At 41.8% G+C, this 16,978-nt stretch overlaps 1 protein-coding gene and 1 long non-coding RNA gene across 10 annotated transcripts in view; both read left to right on the plus strand.

Moving 5' to 3' along the window:
* LOC116697252 (uncharacterized) overlaps window positions 1-1,487 on the plus strand; it is a 13,881-nt gene extending 12,394 nt beyond the window's left edge. The window contains exon 3 of the long non-coding RNA XR_004333978.1: window positions 1,401-1,487. This is a non-coding gene — a long non-coding RNA (uncharacterized LOC116697252). The remainder of the gene's footprint in view (window positions 1-1,400) is intronic.
* The window catches only part of dlg3 (discs, large homolog 3 (Drosophila)), an 85,519-nt gene that overhangs the window by 39,678 nt on the left and 28,863 nt on the right, over window positions 1-16,978 (plus strand). For all 9 annotated transcript variants that reach the window (XM_032528575.1, XM_032528580.1, XM_032528574.1 and 6 more), the window contains 5 exons: window positions 12,779-12,832; window positions 13,333-13,383; window positions 14,638-14,762; window positions 15,148-15,317; window positions 16,153-16,289. In XM_032528575.1, the coding sequence (XP_032384466.1) occupies window positions 12,779-12,832; window positions 13,333-13,383; window positions 14,638-14,762; window positions 15,148-15,317; window positions 16,153-16,289 (537 nt within the window). The remainder of the gene's footprint in view (window positions 1-12,778; window positions 12,833-13,332; window positions 13,384-14,637; window positions 14,763-15,147; window positions 15,318-16,152; window positions 16,290-16,978) is intronic.

Below are 16,978 nucleotides of genomic sequence, written 5' to 3' on the forward strand. Positions count from 1 at the left end.
CAGGTTGGCTGTGTTTGACAGCCAGCTGGTATTAAAGGTGCAGTAAGCAATGCTGCGCGAAGATTGTTGATATTAGAACTCAACTGCCACACAAATAGAACCCCTCAGAATCTCCTCCCCCCAGACTCATGGATTTGGATTGCCATAACGATCACTTTTGTTAGTGTCTCTGCTAGTCTTGCATCGCCAGACCTTCCTGCACAATGCTGCGGAAGAGAGTTAGGCTAGTCCACACAGCATTCCACCATGGGAGATCTCGTTTATTGGCATTTCTTGAAACCAATCACAATCGTCTTGGGTGGTGTTAAGCGCCAGACGGAGCAAAATTTCCTCGGGACGGAACTTGTTTTGGTGGAATGTGTACATTCAAAGGTTGTTTTAGTCGTGCTACAGAAAACTCAGATTGGACAGATAGTCCGGATAGATAGCCAGCGGTCTGGATTCACCCTGCAGAGATCTGAGGAGCAGTCAACCATAGTCATCATAAATCAACTGAAAGAAAGCAGAAGGCAACAGATATCCATTTGAAATAAGGTACATCAGGCGAAATTTCCGGCAGCAGCTGAAAAATTCCCGAAATGCAACGTCGTTGATATAGACTACGTCTCTGCTGACTAAACAAAGATGAACAGAATGGATGTTAGCTCACGTTAGGTTGTGGATTAGCAAACTGTCACTACTGCTGTAAAGCCAATCAGTTAGGAGCAGCCAACACAAACAACAGCAAACGGACGAGGTTGAACTGACCTTTTGAAATTCTTCGAAATTAAGAAGGTTTTTGCAGCATTGAAAAGCCTCACCGATGTGAGGCTCTTCCTCCTTTCCCAATCAACTTCTTTTTTAAATATGTATTCATTAGTGTTTTTCTTCTTTTGCTGTTTCTCTGCAAACTCTTCTGGATGATATCTCCTGGCTGCTGCCTCCCCCCTCTCCCCCTGTCCCCATCACGTGTTTGCAAGCCCAACTTGTTGCTGATTGGCTGGAATAGTGTTTTGTGACTCTTGCGCACCTTTCTTTTTACTTTTTTTTTTCAGCACACACTAAGTGACCTAAGTGACCGACTAAATTTGACAAAAAACTGTATTGGATTAAGATCCCTTACTATACCTTTAAGTGTTTCATCACATGAACCTCTGTTAAGTGTTTCAGCCTTAAAGGTGCTGTAGGTAGGATTGTGAAGATCTAGGACTTAACCAAAAAATTTGAACATTGACAACTTCTCAGTCTCTCCACCTTTCCACTAAAGCCCAAAACGGTATCCTAACCCCCTCCCCCCCCCAAGGGAGAGCTGTGCACTTTACAGCGCGTGTGAAGATGGGGGAAGGGGAGGAAACCTATCTGCAGCTTGTGGATAGGGAAGGTGGGGTGGAGGACACTATGAAATGCGTGTGCCTGAGCAGTGATTGACATGAAGTTAGACACCCCCCTTTGCCCTGATTGGTGCATCTGAGCAGGGAGCGGTGGATTTTTGCAAATCGCAATACAGGAGCCAGGTTTTTTTATTTTTTATATTACCTACTTCATGTATTTCTACTCGAACATAAGGTCAGTTTCAGCAAATATGACAGAAAGTTAGTTTTAGATTAGATTATACTTTATTTATCCCACGACGGGGAAATTCTGTCGTTCTGTCGTTACAGTAGCAGCATAGCAGCAACAGCAAAAAACAAAAAACAAAACAATAACACACAAACAAGTAAGCACGAAAGAAATACAAGGCAAGAAATACAGGCAAGAAATAGACAATGAAAATATGGTAGACTGAGTAAGTAAAATGCCGTCAAACAAAAGGAATTTTAAAGTGCGGTTGCCATGATAAGAGAAACAATATTGCGGTGTAAGTGACGTTAAAAATTAAGTTGAATGTGTAATTAGAGCAAAGAAGGCTTTTATAAGGCTTACCTAATACACTTTTTAATGGTTTGAGTGTTTTCAGATCAGTGTTTGTGTCATTTCTCCAGTCCAATAAGATGGCTGCTCTAGGGTTACCTCTAGCTCACCCAGTAGAGCGAGCGCCCCATGTAGTTCTTAGCATCAGCCTGGGTTTGAATCCGACCTGCCGCCCTTTTCTGTGGGCCATCCCTTCTCTTTCTCCCCCTTTCCTGTCTATCCACCATCACTATCTAATAAAGCAAAAGCAAAAAAAGGGATGTTTTTTTTAAGGGATGGTGTGTTGTGCCTGAACACAACCCGAAGTGGGCAGAGAAGAAGGGCAAATCTGGACCCTCGACAGGAGGCAGATTGATTTGGCAATCGCCAAAGTGCTACAAACGTTTAAAACAATGCCCTGTTTTTTTCCCTCTGCTGTTTGGCTCTAAATACATCAGCATATGGATAAATGTGCTCATATATTCATAACTATCACAGGCAAACTAGAGGCACGGCTCTTCTTTCTGTTGCCTCACCCGTTGTCCTACTTACTGTAGTTCTTCATCACTTTCAACACCTACATCTATTGTGAGCCAAAACTCAGGCAAGGGTAGTGAATGGAGATATGTGAATGCTTGGGCGTTCCCAACTGGAGCTTATAGAACAGCGTGAAACCTCAACCATGACAGGAGGATCTCTGCTGCTGTATGTGGAAACAGGCTGATTCCCTTGGGAGGTTGGGACGAATGGTTTTCATTGGGCTTTGGGTCAAAGTTAGACTTGTCGTTTTCACTGTAGTATTTTTACAGTGGAGCTCTAAGTGCTCTGTATTTGCGTCCAGTAGTTTTATCGCTGTCTCATGATTTTGATTTGTGAACCAGTGTAAGCTGAGGAGCTGTTTATTCCTGTCCAAAAATATCTCAGTCACATTTAAAGAAAAAGAAAAACTATGAACAAGTGAGTGAAGGCTTGTCTTGTAAAAGGCTGTGAAAGGAATTGAAAGACAAATATCTTAGTTTTTTTGCACTGAAAGGCATCATGATGGGTTTAAGGGCCATTGTGGCCTTATGGGAGAGTGTTTGCTACAACGTTGGTTTCCTGAAGCAGAATCACAGTCCAATGTTCGCGATTAAAGAAACAAAAAAAATAATTGCAGCTCAGAAGATTGTCTTCTGGGATACTCGTAAAAGAAATGAGAAAAATAAAGGTGACAAAAGTGAAACACAGCAGAAAGCATTGTGGACCATCAGGTGTGTTTTCTGGTGGTAAATTGTTTCAGATTGTTAATTTTTATTAATGTTACTTTTAACTGCAGTGAGATACTTTTCTGAGAGCTTGGGTAGTCAATAGGTTCAAGATGCAAGGAGAGATTTAAGACTGATGGAGGCAGCTTAACACATTTATTAAAGGAATAGTTCAACATTTGGGGAAATGCTCTTTCTGGCAGAGTTGGATGAAAAGATTGATACCACTCTGTGTGGCCGATAAATATGAAACCTTAGCCAAGCACAAAGACTAGAAATAATGGGAAACAGCTAGCCTCCGTCTACTAACAAAATTCACCACCATCCCTAAAGCTCATTAGTTATATTATATCTTGTTTAATTCATTAGGTTATTTCATAGATATACTGTATATATATGTAGATACTGCCTTTGGCTTGTAAACTGTGTATCTGACCATACACACTCATAGAAAAGACTTTTATGCTGTTTTTGGATGTTCATGCGAAAAATGTACTGTTACATGTTGAATTTAACATCACTAGAGGTGACGTTAATTCGTCTTTTAAGCTAACGTAAAGTTAAAGGACTTTCCTGATACTGAAGTAAGTTGATCCTAGCTTGTATCATTTTTTATTTTATTTAAGTAATTAGTAATAACTCAGTAAGATGGTGAAAACAATTTGTGTGATTGAATCGGATGCTCCGGGGCTGGACTGCAGTTCCTCGAGTGGCCACTTGAGGTGAGTCATTCCCCGGAGACACACAACTTTACAGCAGAAATTACCATGTTAACAACTTGGTACAAGAAATGATTTTGGTCTCTTTAGCTAATTTCCCCCTTCATGACAACTATACAGGGGGTGATTGTTTTCTATAACTAACCCGTTTTAATCATATTATGCTTAAAGCCACGTTAGCCACTGTTACTATCAACACAAGAACCGATATTTTGGTATGAAAACTCACACTTTTACTTTGTCCTAGTATCCTGTATCACAAATACAACCGCTTAAAAATCGGTTGGAAATTTAGCAGAAAGAAAGGAAGAAAGAAATTATGATTTTAAATGCGGATAGACCTCCTGCCTTGATAAACAGCAACGGCCAATGGTGTGCTATTTATATCAAATGGGTTGTGTGCCGTACTGTTTCTTCTCTGGGAAAAGTAATTTCTTGGAGTCTCTGCTGGTTGCCTGGCAACTTCTCTCAGCCAATGACCTCGACATAACCCCTCGTAAAATGGCACCTTGGTTTTTGTACAGACAAATCAAACAAGATGTATGTTTTAATTAGTGAGCTTTAGAGGTGCTTGTTGATACATTTTGTTACCTTTGGACCGAGCCAGGCTAGCTGTTTAGCCTTGTTTCCAGTCTTTATGCTAGGATAACTGTCTGCTGGCTGTGGTATCAATCCTCTCATCTAACTCTCTTCCATTATGTCAAACTATTGCTTCAATACAGTAAGGTTTGCTTTGTGATTACCCTAAAGAAAACCAGCATCACAGAATAGTTCCAATTCCAGTTGTAAATTTCACAGATGCAATGCAGTGTGTAGTATCTGGATGCGTTTCTTACCGGTTGGTACAGTGGTGTGGTTAACCTTTTCACAGCGTCACACAGAATACACACTCAAACGCAAACAAAACCAAATAACTGAAGATTAATTCAACTAAATACATCTAACAAGTTCACGCTATCTATAATGATACCACAGCAGCAGAATAATACACCCTTGTTGACTGAGGAGGCAACGTGACAGCAGAGAAAGCATCAAAATGGCAGCACTCACAGTTGTTTGTGGTTGTGCGCTGTCACCGGTATTCAACGCAGGATCCAAAACACCAGAGAGGAACGAGCTTAGCAGCTCTCTCAGCTTAGCAACAAGGGGTAGCAACTAGTCAAGAGCTGTGAGGTAACACGCTGCAGTGACCTCTGATGTAGAGGAAGCAGTGGGGGCGGGATTATGTGAAGCATACTGATGACACTCACACTTGACAGGCTTCCTTTATCATGGAGCCTCGCCACACAAGTACAATTGGTAACTTTCAGGCATGGCTGTTACATTGTGATTGAGCGTCATGGTGTTGGCTGGGTGATGTCAGATATACCACAGATTTAAACTAGGAGCACAGTAATTGGCAATGTATCTGGATAAAAACAATAGTGATTGATGATGAGGGAATCATTGTAGTTCTGTCACCCAATTATTAGCAGCAATATTTGAAAGGCGGAGATGACTCAATCTGAGATATAACGCTGAGATATCGCATACAAACAATTTTGCTTTAAGTTCATGTAATGACCTTTATAACAACAAATAATACTGAAATTGGTAGTCAATTAATCATTTTTTAAAATGAATTAATGATTTATCTGCAGAAATTTGGGTAGAGTCAGTAGTACACATGCTCAAGATAAGGCGCGTGCGCACACGCACGCACACACACACAGACTCACTTCTATGTTCAAACCTGCTTAACTGTCATTAGACTTGTAGAAAGCCTTCTCCAGCGACACAGTTATGAATATTTGTTACACTAAGTAGTTTTGCCTCTGTGGTTGCACTTGCGAAGGTCAAACTAGCCAGCTCTCATTTGGAGCTGCTCAGCATGACAGAGAGGTAAGCCAGAGCATGCTTTTGTAATATTACATAAAGATGAGGAGGGAGCGCTGCTGACAGCTGTGACGGACTATTAATTATGGTTTCATGAATGTGCGTCTGCGGTGTGTGTTGGGAGAGTTAGGGAGAAAGGGGGGCAACACAGTCACAATGCTCAATCATAGTTATCAAATCCAAAAACTTTGAGCTTTAATGGGACATTTTATGGGTGAACTAATTAATTTCCATGTGGCTGCCTTATTGAAATGAACGCCTGAATTCAGCTGGTGTTGTAGCAAGAGCGTAGGAGCAGCTGACCTTTACCGCTATGGGATTTTCCTTATTACATCTAGTTATTCTGCTTTTGTCCCCGACAAAGATTGCGACATTGAGTTTTGACGGTGTCCCCGAGTAAGACATCCCTCGCTGTCATGTGTTCATCCTTCTCAGCTCCATCCATCTGTAACTTCTTCTCTCACCTTGCCTCTCTCCTTTCCTCTTCCCTCTGGCACAAGGGCCCCAGCGTGAATGAGATGTTGGGTGCATGGTAATTGAGTAGGTATTGATTGGACTGCAGCGTGGCCTACAAGAGGCCAATGAGAGCCGGGGGATCAGAGCAGCACCACTGACTACCTCTCTCATTCCACATTCTGCAGGAAAACAAAAACGCAGTACTGCTAGAGACATCAGAAAACCAAGAAACACTACATTTTTAAATAACATAAGTATGCCTTGTTCGCCTACATGTATCTGCAATCAGCTCTGACTTAAGGCCCAGGAAGGGCTTCTTTCAGCATTGGCTGTATCATTTGACTGACTGGGTGCATCATTGGAGTGGGGCTGACTGTCATATTTCACTGCGATGTCACCACTGGAGACTGAGCTGCCATGTCGGTGTGCCTGGCCAGAGAGGAACTGATGTGGAAATGTTTGCTCAGGAGGAAGGGGTTATGCCCTGTCAGCATGCCACCGCTGTGCACGTGCTCAACCCTCTTGTTCTTCCCCTCCACTCTACCTGCGATGAAGAAGAGGGTTTAAAGAAAATGACCACACAGACATCCCTGCTCTTGACTCTATTGCAGTCATAACATCAATTTTGAGCTCATGACGTATGGATTCTGTGTGTGTGTGTGTGTGTGTGTGTGTGTGTGTGTGTGTGTGTGTGTGTGTGTGTGTGTGTGTGTGTGTGTGTGTGTGTGTGTGTGTGTGTGTGTGTGTGTGTGTGTGTGTGTGTGTGTGTGTGTGTGTGTGTGTGTGTGTGTTGTATATAGGCAACATTGAAGGCAGTCTGGCATATCCAGCCCATGGCCAGGCATGTGTGAGCACAGAGCCGCATCCACTGCAGTGAGAGCCTTGAGAGGTGAAGCGGGGGGGCGGTGGCTAAGAGGGTTTGCCAGCCAATACCGTGCAAGCACCGGTTACCATGGGAACACATTGATTATTTAACAATTTGGACGAAGCCTGTACCCTGCACTTGCCAAGGTTCAGTGGGAGTCTTTGTGGCTTTACTGTCCTGAGGGTCTGCAGCCAAGTGAGTGTTTTGTGGTGCAGTGCCACCAGGACATGATACACATCCACCGTGATGCTGAGAGACAAGAGACAGACACACACAATCTCAACTGACAGAAGAGCAAGATGATAGATTGATGAATAAAAAGCTATTATGAACAGATGGGTGAATGAGACGAGGGAGTAAAAGAAAGAAAGCACTTTAGCGAGTGATTTTTTTCTCGCTCCTGGTGGTCATTCGGGACTTGTTGTAATGATCTCATGCTGTGGAAGCAGTCTGGACTCCTTGTCATTGTGTGTTCATCAGGTTTTTGTGTCCAGTATGCTCACTTGCTTCCATGTCTCAGCCTACGTGTGTGGGTGCCCATTTTGTGCCAAAGCTACTGTAACCCTGAACGCTGCATTGCAGTTGGGCAGAAGCAAATAACAACTCTCTGTGAAAACATCATTTGATGAGTGAATTAAAACAAACTTTTTATGGCAATCATATCCAGATTTGGTTTACTCTTGACAAGTCTCCCAGTCCCACACATGTACTGATTCATGTGTGAACTGTACTTGGTTCAACTCTGCTAAAATAATACCAAAATAGACAAACTGTACACAAAATAAACATTATGTACATGTGGTAAAACAATAAGCACATAGTCTCCACAGCACTTGGCTTCTTAGAAACCCTCCAGAAAACTTTAAGTACTTTCTCCATTTTGTAGTGAAGACTTTCAATCTTTCAAACGCTGCCACGCTAGCCATCTCACAAGCCCACCTCCATCCTCTTAGAATAATCTGTCTGGCTATCATTAAACTAGTTTGGACCCAACTTCTTCTGTGCTTATCCAGACCGCTTAGGATCTCGGAGAACAAAAAGTCTAGGGCTAAATGGAACCTGGCTCCCTGCAATCAGACATAGGTTATCATGTGTCCCGGTCCAAAATTCTTGGACCTTGTCACACGCGTGATTACATTACTTCTCCTGCTTTAGGCACACCTGGCAAAAGCTACAGGCATTAGTAATAGCTAGCAAGTCTTCTAGCCCCGCCTGACTAATTTGCAGATTGAGATCCAATCAAAAGCAGGCAGAATGGAGATAAGAAGAATGCTTATTACCATATGCAAATGCAAAGGCCCATAGATTGGATGCCATTATCCATATAAATCTAGAGACAGATCATATGTTAATACCAGGTATAAATGAGGCTGTTGTGTCTAATTCTCAGTCATCGAAGGCTAGTTCAAGTCAAGTGACACGTCCTCAGGCATGTACCAAATCTTTCAGGTCTCTGATTTCTGATCATAATGGCATTTGAACATTTTCCTTTGAAAGTTGATAATAGTGTTTACTCAGCAGAGACTTTGTCCTTTCAATGCAGAGGCATAACGATTACAATTCCACGCTGTTTGGCCATGTACCACCTGTCGTTGTATTCTCTTTGGTCGTTCCAGGATTTCACCACATCAAGTCCTCAGCTTTGTAACTTAAGTCTGACTCGAGTCTACAGCTCTGGCACTGTACCCCATCTGTAGCCTTTTTAGTGCCTCACCTTCTGAATCTCTTCAAGTTATCTGACCCATATTTACCTGCAACACATTGACTGACATTCCCATCTCCTCCTGGGTTGACGTCAGTCTGTAAGAAGCTGCTTTTGTTTTCATCTCTGTGATCTTCAACCTGCCTCTTGTGGTAGGAAAATCCAGATGCTGTAAATTTGTGTATGTCCTCTGCCCCATTATAGCACAGACGGGGCCTACCTTCAGTATGTGTCATAAACGTCAGTGGTGGTAAAATATTATGGTTTTTAATCAGCCGCCTTTCTCCTCTGGGCAGCTGGTTATTGTAAAGGTAAAAGCAGGTTACCAGGAGTCCAAAGGAGGGAGGGGTAATCCATCTTAATCCGAGTTACCTGAGTAAATTGCTAAATGTTAATCAATCTCAGGTTGAGATTACTCATGTTGAGATTATCTTCCATTATTCCTTTTTGTTTGCTTGTAATGGGAGATTCAGATTGAGGGATTACACAGCAATTCCAGGCCCGGATAATACTGCTGATTTCTACGACTGATGGGTTTATTGTCTTACAGATAGACTTGTAGGTTCAGTGATCCCATTGGGAGGCATTGGTCCACTATGATACTTATGTTAAGCACTGCAGGCTTTATACTGTAACAGGTGTGTTTCGTCACATGTGGCCTCAGTAGTGGATTCAGTAGCTTAGTCTGTCAGTCACCAAGGGACACAGTAACCAATGTATTCCCCTGTGTTGCCCTCAGGCTGTTCAATCACTTCTTGCTGTATCTGCTTTTGTTTTATTCACAATAGACTGTCAATAACATGGCTGCTGTGGACTTTACATTCATAATGCAGATGTTTTACTAAGCCCTCTGTTATCAGTTGGAGATGAAGGGTAAAAAAAGCACAAAACATTCATGAGAAATGTGCAAACACAAGCATCTGTTTGCCCATATGCAGATTACAACGGAGGCCTGATTGTGCTGACAGGGTGTGGGAGGGGGGTTGTAGCCACAGCTGTCCAGAGTCATAGCACATCACCACTGAGAGCGGGTCAAATCTACAACTCCTGTTTATCTGGAGAGCAACCTTCATTACCAGGAAAGTCATTCATTGAGAAGTGGAGAAATGAATGGCACCTGCACACAGCTTGTGAGGTGATGACTTTGATCAGATCTTTTTAAGAGTGTGTTTCAAGCTTCTGTCTTCAGTTGAAGCCTCATTGATGGAAAACTCTTCAGTGCCTTTAAAATACTGTGCAATTTGTGGAATAGATGTTTAAATAGTGTCTTTAAAGGCTTAAAGTTGAATTGTTCATGAAACGATTCAAGGTTGGCAATGTGATGGTTACCATAACCCGACAGTAACCATCACATGATGGGTCATATGATGAAACTGTGCATGAGCAGATTTTGCTATGCTATATTATACCATTATGAGCAGGAGTGCAATTTTGGATTTTTATATGAACATTTTGATTATAAAGCTCAACTTGTCAGGTGTTTCATTTGCTGTATTTGCTAAAGACAGAGGTTACACTCTTTATTTCAACTAAATAACACTTTCTGAATGGATTTTAAATATACAAATATGTATCTCAATGTAAAATTATAAATACCATGAAGATTGTGTCTAGAATGCTCATTGTATAGTACAGTACATGTAGCAAATATATATTGTGATATAGTACATTTTCTGGAAATTCAGTTTTACACCAATAATTACAATAACTGGATGGGACTGAGCAGAGGGTGATATCAACAAACTCAAGCAAGCAAATACCACTTTATCAATGTACAACTATAAGGACACTCGGAAAGTGCAGACCTCCGCCAAGGCCATACCCTATCTCAGGATGTTAATGAAAGGTATACAAATAATTTGTTTGTCTGCCCTGTGATGTAATGCGTTCTTCCTTGGCCCATGTTACAACTTTCCACCAAAGCCCTTTTAAGGAATTAAAATACAGTACTATAACCAAATCCCAAATAAAAGTGAATCTTATTTCACAATATGGTGTTATGTTGATTTTTGGCCAGCTCATCAGCCGTGTATATCTACTATTGTACTACAGGCTGTCAATCTTTGATAGATGTCACAGCAGGCGGATCCACAATATACAAGCAAATGGCACAATAGCACAGTTAAAATGTAATCATTGTCACATATCACAGAATTCTTCCGTTGTGACTCATAAAATAAGTATTCTGTGATATTTGACGAATAGAGCTGTAACAGTTCCACATTTTGCTGTACAATGAATTGTCTCAGAAATAATTGTGATTAACAATATAATTTTCTCTTTGAGTCAAATTTAAAAATATTTATTTATGTATTAGTTTTTCAAACAAAGTAAAGTTTTGAATGAATCACTGGATACATATTTTGCTTACATCACTGTTATGTGACCGAGATAATGTAATAACACAGTTACACAGCCTATAAAATAAACCTCTTTTATTATCATAAAAAAATGTAATTTTACTAAATTAACAATTGACAGTAGAACATTTATCCTAATCAAAAACAAAGCACCAATAATCAGTTAATAGCGGTCAAACAAAGAAATTACGATTACGTAAAAATATTGCGATTAGACATTTATTTAAAAATGGCAACAGGCCTAGTGACAATTCAGGAAGACAATCATAGTCAGTTGCTTGGATGCAGGCAGCATCTGCATATATTAAGACAGAGCCGAGGGGGTGGGATTGGGTGAGGTGGGGGGGGACCAGGGGTAAGATAGGCAGCTAGTGATTTTCTCCTCAGTGTCGGACCCCAGGAAGTGTAAAGTCCCCATGCAGCGTTGTCAGCATCCCCACACCCACACAGCTCAATCAAATCAATACAAAGTAGACAGTCAGGGTGCTGAACTAGAAGATGGCCATCAAGCTGCACGTAAACCAACCAGTGTCTGTCCCTGCACTATTCTGCTTCTCTGTTTCCACTCTGGCAGTTTTCCTTTAGAGGTCTCAGCGTTTCCAGACGCTCTGCAGGCCTTAAATGGAAAAAGAAACACCAGGTGGCACAATAGAGCTAAGCCTGAAAGTTAATTGAACTAACATGTAGCACTTGTGGCTGGGAACAACTGGGTTTTTAAGGCTGTTACTGATACTATGCGTCAATATTGCCAACACGTCATCTGCATTTTACGTCTAATGTGCCCAAAGAAATACATAAAGAGTAATTTGTTTCCCATAATATAGTATTCATGCTACAGAGGGGAGCATCTAGATAAATAGCATTTAGAATGAAGAAAACTCTTAGCTGAAATCCATATATTTTTAGTTGACAACTTAACTATTAAATGAAATGAGGAAAGATCAGAATATATTTTCTTTAATAATTGACCTCAATCAAAACAAGTTCCTTCCCGAGGCTATTTGGCAGAGGCACCATTGCTCCTTGACAAGACGATTGTGAATGGGATTGGTTTAAAGAAATGCCAACCAACCAGAAGACGTTTTTCTCCTATCCCAGAATGCTGTGTTGACCAGCCAGACCCTCCTCCGCAGCGCTGTGGAGGAAGGGCTGGCAATGCAAGACTATCCATTAATCAACTAATCCTTCACAAATAAAATAAACCTATCCCACTAAATTATAGAATACAATAAGACAATTTACACATTACTTTTGGTCCTCTAGTATTCTAGTATTACATGTAGCCTGTCATGTTAACTGAATGGTTACCGAACCATGAAATTGTATGTTTTGTGTGTGATACTACACAGTGTTATATCTGTGTGTGTAAAGAAACTGAAATGGATGTGTGGGATGAACATATTTTCTCCAATGGCTGGAACCAGAAGCTGGTTTATTTTATGAGGGGAGAGCAGGATGTCCGGCTGTGGCGGTTAATAAAAAATGGTCTCTCTGCCCCAGTCCTCATTCTCAGTCCTCACACCTTTTCAACATCCCCACACACACAGTCTCATACCCAAAGAGATTTACCGACTGTTCCCATGGCATCCGTTCACTTTGCTCCCAAGTGATAGTGTGTGTACCGCATTACATCTGTGTGCTGCCAGCCTCACACACTGAGATAATGTGTATCTCCTTCATATTCACAGGCCAACCCTCCCCCCATCATCGTCAACGCAGACTCACTAGATGCAGGCCCTTATGTAAGTATCTGTTCTCTTCTTTTTTTCTCTCTTTCTCTGTACAGTATATACCTCTCTCATTAACACTCCCTCTGTGTCAGCGTGTGTGTGTGTGTGTGTCTGTGTGTGTGTGTGTGTGAAAAGGCCTCCTCCTGGTAGTCCCGTGCTGTTTGCTATGTGAAACGACATCCATTATCCTGTTGACCCTGCCTGTTTGTGGTGAATGAATGTGCGTTTTGCAGTTAGATTTAGTGTCACAGTGCATATGCATTTTTAGAAAGATAGACTGCAAATCAGAAATTGGTGGTAGTATTTTTAGTTAGTGAAACAATCCGGTGAATGTAATATTTTGTATATTTTCAACAATCGTATTCTCCACGGTTCTCTGCGTTCAGTCTGTACATAAGTCTACTATGTGTTATATTGTAAAGGATTTAGCTGAACCACTTGCTGTATTTTTTAAAAGTGACAGAATTCATACTCAGGGATCTAACTAACCATTATGCTTTTTATTTTGACAGGTAAATGGCAGTGATGGGATGTACAAATATGAAGAGATCATTTTAGAGAGGGTGAGCTTTACCATTTCTTTCCACAATTTACACATTCCTCTTAAATGCATTTTCTGCATGATGGATAAATATCTCCCCACTAGGTGGTGGTAAGCAGCTCAGTCTTCACTCATTGAGCTTAAAGAACATAAAAACCAAAGAAAAATTGCAATTACTGTACATTTATATGAATTGTATGTGATGTTGCATGTAAGTGAAGTTATAGCTGTTACATCACTGCAGTAAGAGTGTCTCAAGTGAGTATGAGCGCAGAATAACGCCAGCAAGGCATAGCTTTTTACATAATCCTGATGCACGTCATCAGCAGACGCCAGAAATGTAAAGTGCTCTCCTGTTCAATTGTTCAGCAGGCACCACTGCACTTGAGCAACGGTTCAGCTTGTAGTAGCAGAGCCATATGTTTCTGCTCTCACTATTCCACCCACATATAGATGCACCGCCGACCCCATGACAGACACTAGATTGCTGCCCCTTCCACTCTAAGTGGCATTACTGTATGCAGAAATCTTAAATAAGCTATGCGAAGTCACACTTTAAAAGGTCTGTGGGTGTGTAACATTTGGTGGTAAAGCCCAGCGTACTCCTCACAGCTCCAGAGCAGCACACTGGGAGGCCTCAGCCTCCCTCAGTCCTAATTTGTTGCGACTGTTGCTCATTAATTATAGAAAATAATAAAGTGAGGTCTTTTCTCAGCTGTCTTGTTTGCTGCCTGTCTCTGTGGCCACAGCTGTCAGATGCAGCAGTGCGCCTGGACCCAACTGGATCCAAATGGACCCTGTGTCATTTCATGGACAGGAAATATGGGAGGTTGTAGCAGAGAGTGAGAAGATCTATATCATCCAATAGAAATGACACTTCTCAGCTAATCTTTACTTTAGATCATAAATCCACTTTTCTGTGGACACAGGGCATTTCTGACACTGATGCTTCTCTGTAGGTTGATGGAATAAGCGTGACATTTTGAAATAAGTGCCCTGTTCTAATGAAATGCATGGCATTATCATTTGTCACATGCAAGGACACACACACACACACACAAACACATATTTGTCCACGAAAATGGACATCAGAAATTCCTGGTGAAATCCCCAAAGTAGTTTGCATCGATCACGTGTTCCTCTGAGATTCCAATACACTTAAGAGCCACATTACACTGAGCACACATTGGGTGCATCACTTACATCTAAGTGTTTGTGTGTATGTGGTGTAGTTTATGGTACCACACTGAAAATGTCAATCATAACCTGTGTGCAGGGGAACTCAGGCCTTGGCTTTAGCATTGCTGGAGGAATAGACAATCCCCACATTCCTGATGATCCGGGAATCTTCATCACCAAGATTATCCCCGGAGGAGCAGCTGCTATGGATGGAAGGCTGGGGTAAGTTTCCCTCCTCACCTGGTCACCCTCCTTTCCTCCCTCCTCACCTCACTCTTTTCTTTTACTCTTTTCGAGCTTTTGTGCACCCTCTGTTCTCTCTCTAGTCTAACCTCCATACTCTCTTCTTTAAAGCTCACCACCACTGTGTCCTGCCAGGCAGTGCTGTGTGGGAGGCAGAGTTTTGACAGCCCTCTGCCCCCAGGCTCTCTGTGTTTCCTCAAAGTTATGATTTACTGGAAAACCAAAGCCTGAAACATGCAAGAATTATGTTATGAAGTGCTTTTTTATGTGCTTTGGAGGCTGATTACATTGGCCATGCTCAGTGCTGTTATCTTACAGGGTAGTGTGTGTGATATACAGTATATTCAAACTTTTTCTTCCACAGGGTGAATGACTGCGTGCTGCGTGTGAACGAAGTGGACGTGTCTGAGGTGGTTCACAGTCGGGCGGTGGAAGCCCTGAAAGAGGCGGGGCCGGTAGTGAGGCTGCTGGTCCGACGGAGACAGGCACCACCCGAGACGATTCTGGAGGTCAACCTGCTTAAAGGGCCCAAAGGTCAAGGACGCATCCCTCTTATCAAACACTAAGATAGAGTCAGTCCGGGCACCTGGATAGCTCACCTGGTGGAGCGTGCAACCAATGTACAGAGGCTCAGGGCCGTATTTTAACAATTAAGGCGCGTCCAAATCCACTTTTGCTAGTTTGACGCCAAAGAACAACGGCCCGTGCACCAGGCGCATGGTTCAAAAGGGTTGTACTTCGTGGCTTAATTAATCATAGTTGTGTTTTGGGGTGTAACATGCAATAAACCCGTTTCCTTTAAATGCCAGACGTGTTTGTACCTTGGCACATTGCTATTATGATGGTGGATTTGTTGACCAGCAAGGAGAGAAGAAACTCAATCTGCTTGTGCGTGAAGTGAAACTGCGGGAGCAGATCATATCATAATACGACTTTACATTGTAATATTTTTTTATTTTTAGTCTTCTGTATATTTGTGTGCTGCTGCGCATCCCTGTGTGTGCGCCTAGGCTCGTGATTTTCATGAGTATAGGCTGTGGGTTTGGTTCCGACCTGCGGCCCTTTGCTGCATGACACTCCCCCTCTCTCTCCCCTTTCGCGTCTAGGCTGTTCTATCAAATAAAGGCCTAAAATGGCAATACAAAATATCTTGAAAAAATAAAATAAGTAAATAAATCCATTGTCACGCAAGCTTTTTGAAGATGAATGCAATAATACTGAATAACCACAACACGAAGATTAATGGAAGCCACATTTGTAGATAGGTACTTTTTCAGAGGAGGCAGCCCCAGGCCTCCAGACATGGAATATATCTAAAGGTGATTCTGTACACGTATTGACTATCTGACTGTGTTTATTACTCAACCAGGGCTTGGATTCAGCATCGCCGGAGGGATCGGCAACCAACATATCCCAGGAGACAACAGCATCTATATTACCAAGATCATAGAAGGAGGAGCTGCCCAAAAAGATGGACGGCTGCAGACTGGAGACCGCCTGCTAGCTGTATGAACCTCCCTCTGACTCAGTCACATAAATCAAAAATAAACCCATTTTAGATCATCATATAGTTTGCAGGCAAAAAACTAAAATGTAGCTATAGTTGTTAGTACTGATCACAAGCCCTTATTGCTTCAGCTGCACATGCACTGTATATGTAGATGACTGAATGTTTTTGGAACATGTTAAGTACACTACATTATCTGGGCAGTTGCCCCATTCTGTCATATTAAGCAAAGCAAGACAAAACACATCAGCGTTTATGCCTTTGTGCATGATCAATAATTTACAATTTGGGCCATAAGGTGGGACAATAAAAAGGCCCATCAGCATAAGAGTGAGAAATATTACATCTGACGAGGCAAATCATACATCATAAATGTGGTAGCTGCAGCCAGCATACTACAAACTCGATTCCAAAAAAGTTGGGACACTGTACAAATTGTGAATAAACACAGAATGCAATGATGTGGAAGTTTCAAATTTCAATATTTTTTTCAGAATACCACATAGATGACATATCACATGCTGAAACTGAAAAAAAATATCATTTTAAGGGAAAAATAAGTTGACTTCAAATGTCATGGCATCAACACATCTCAAAAAAGTTGGGACAAGGCCATGTTTACCACTGCGTGGCATCCCCTCCTCTCTTACAGTCTGCAAACGTCTGGGGACTGAGGAGACAAGTTGCT

Source organism: Etheostoma spectabile, chromosome 10 (genome assembly GCF_008692095.1).
Source record: "Etheostoma spectabile isolate EspeVRDwgs_2016 chromosome 10, UIUC_Espe_1.0, whole genome shotgun sequence".
Taxonomy (NCBI): Eukaryota; Metazoa; Chordata; class Actinopteri; order Perciformes; family Percidae; genus Etheostoma; species Etheostoma spectabile.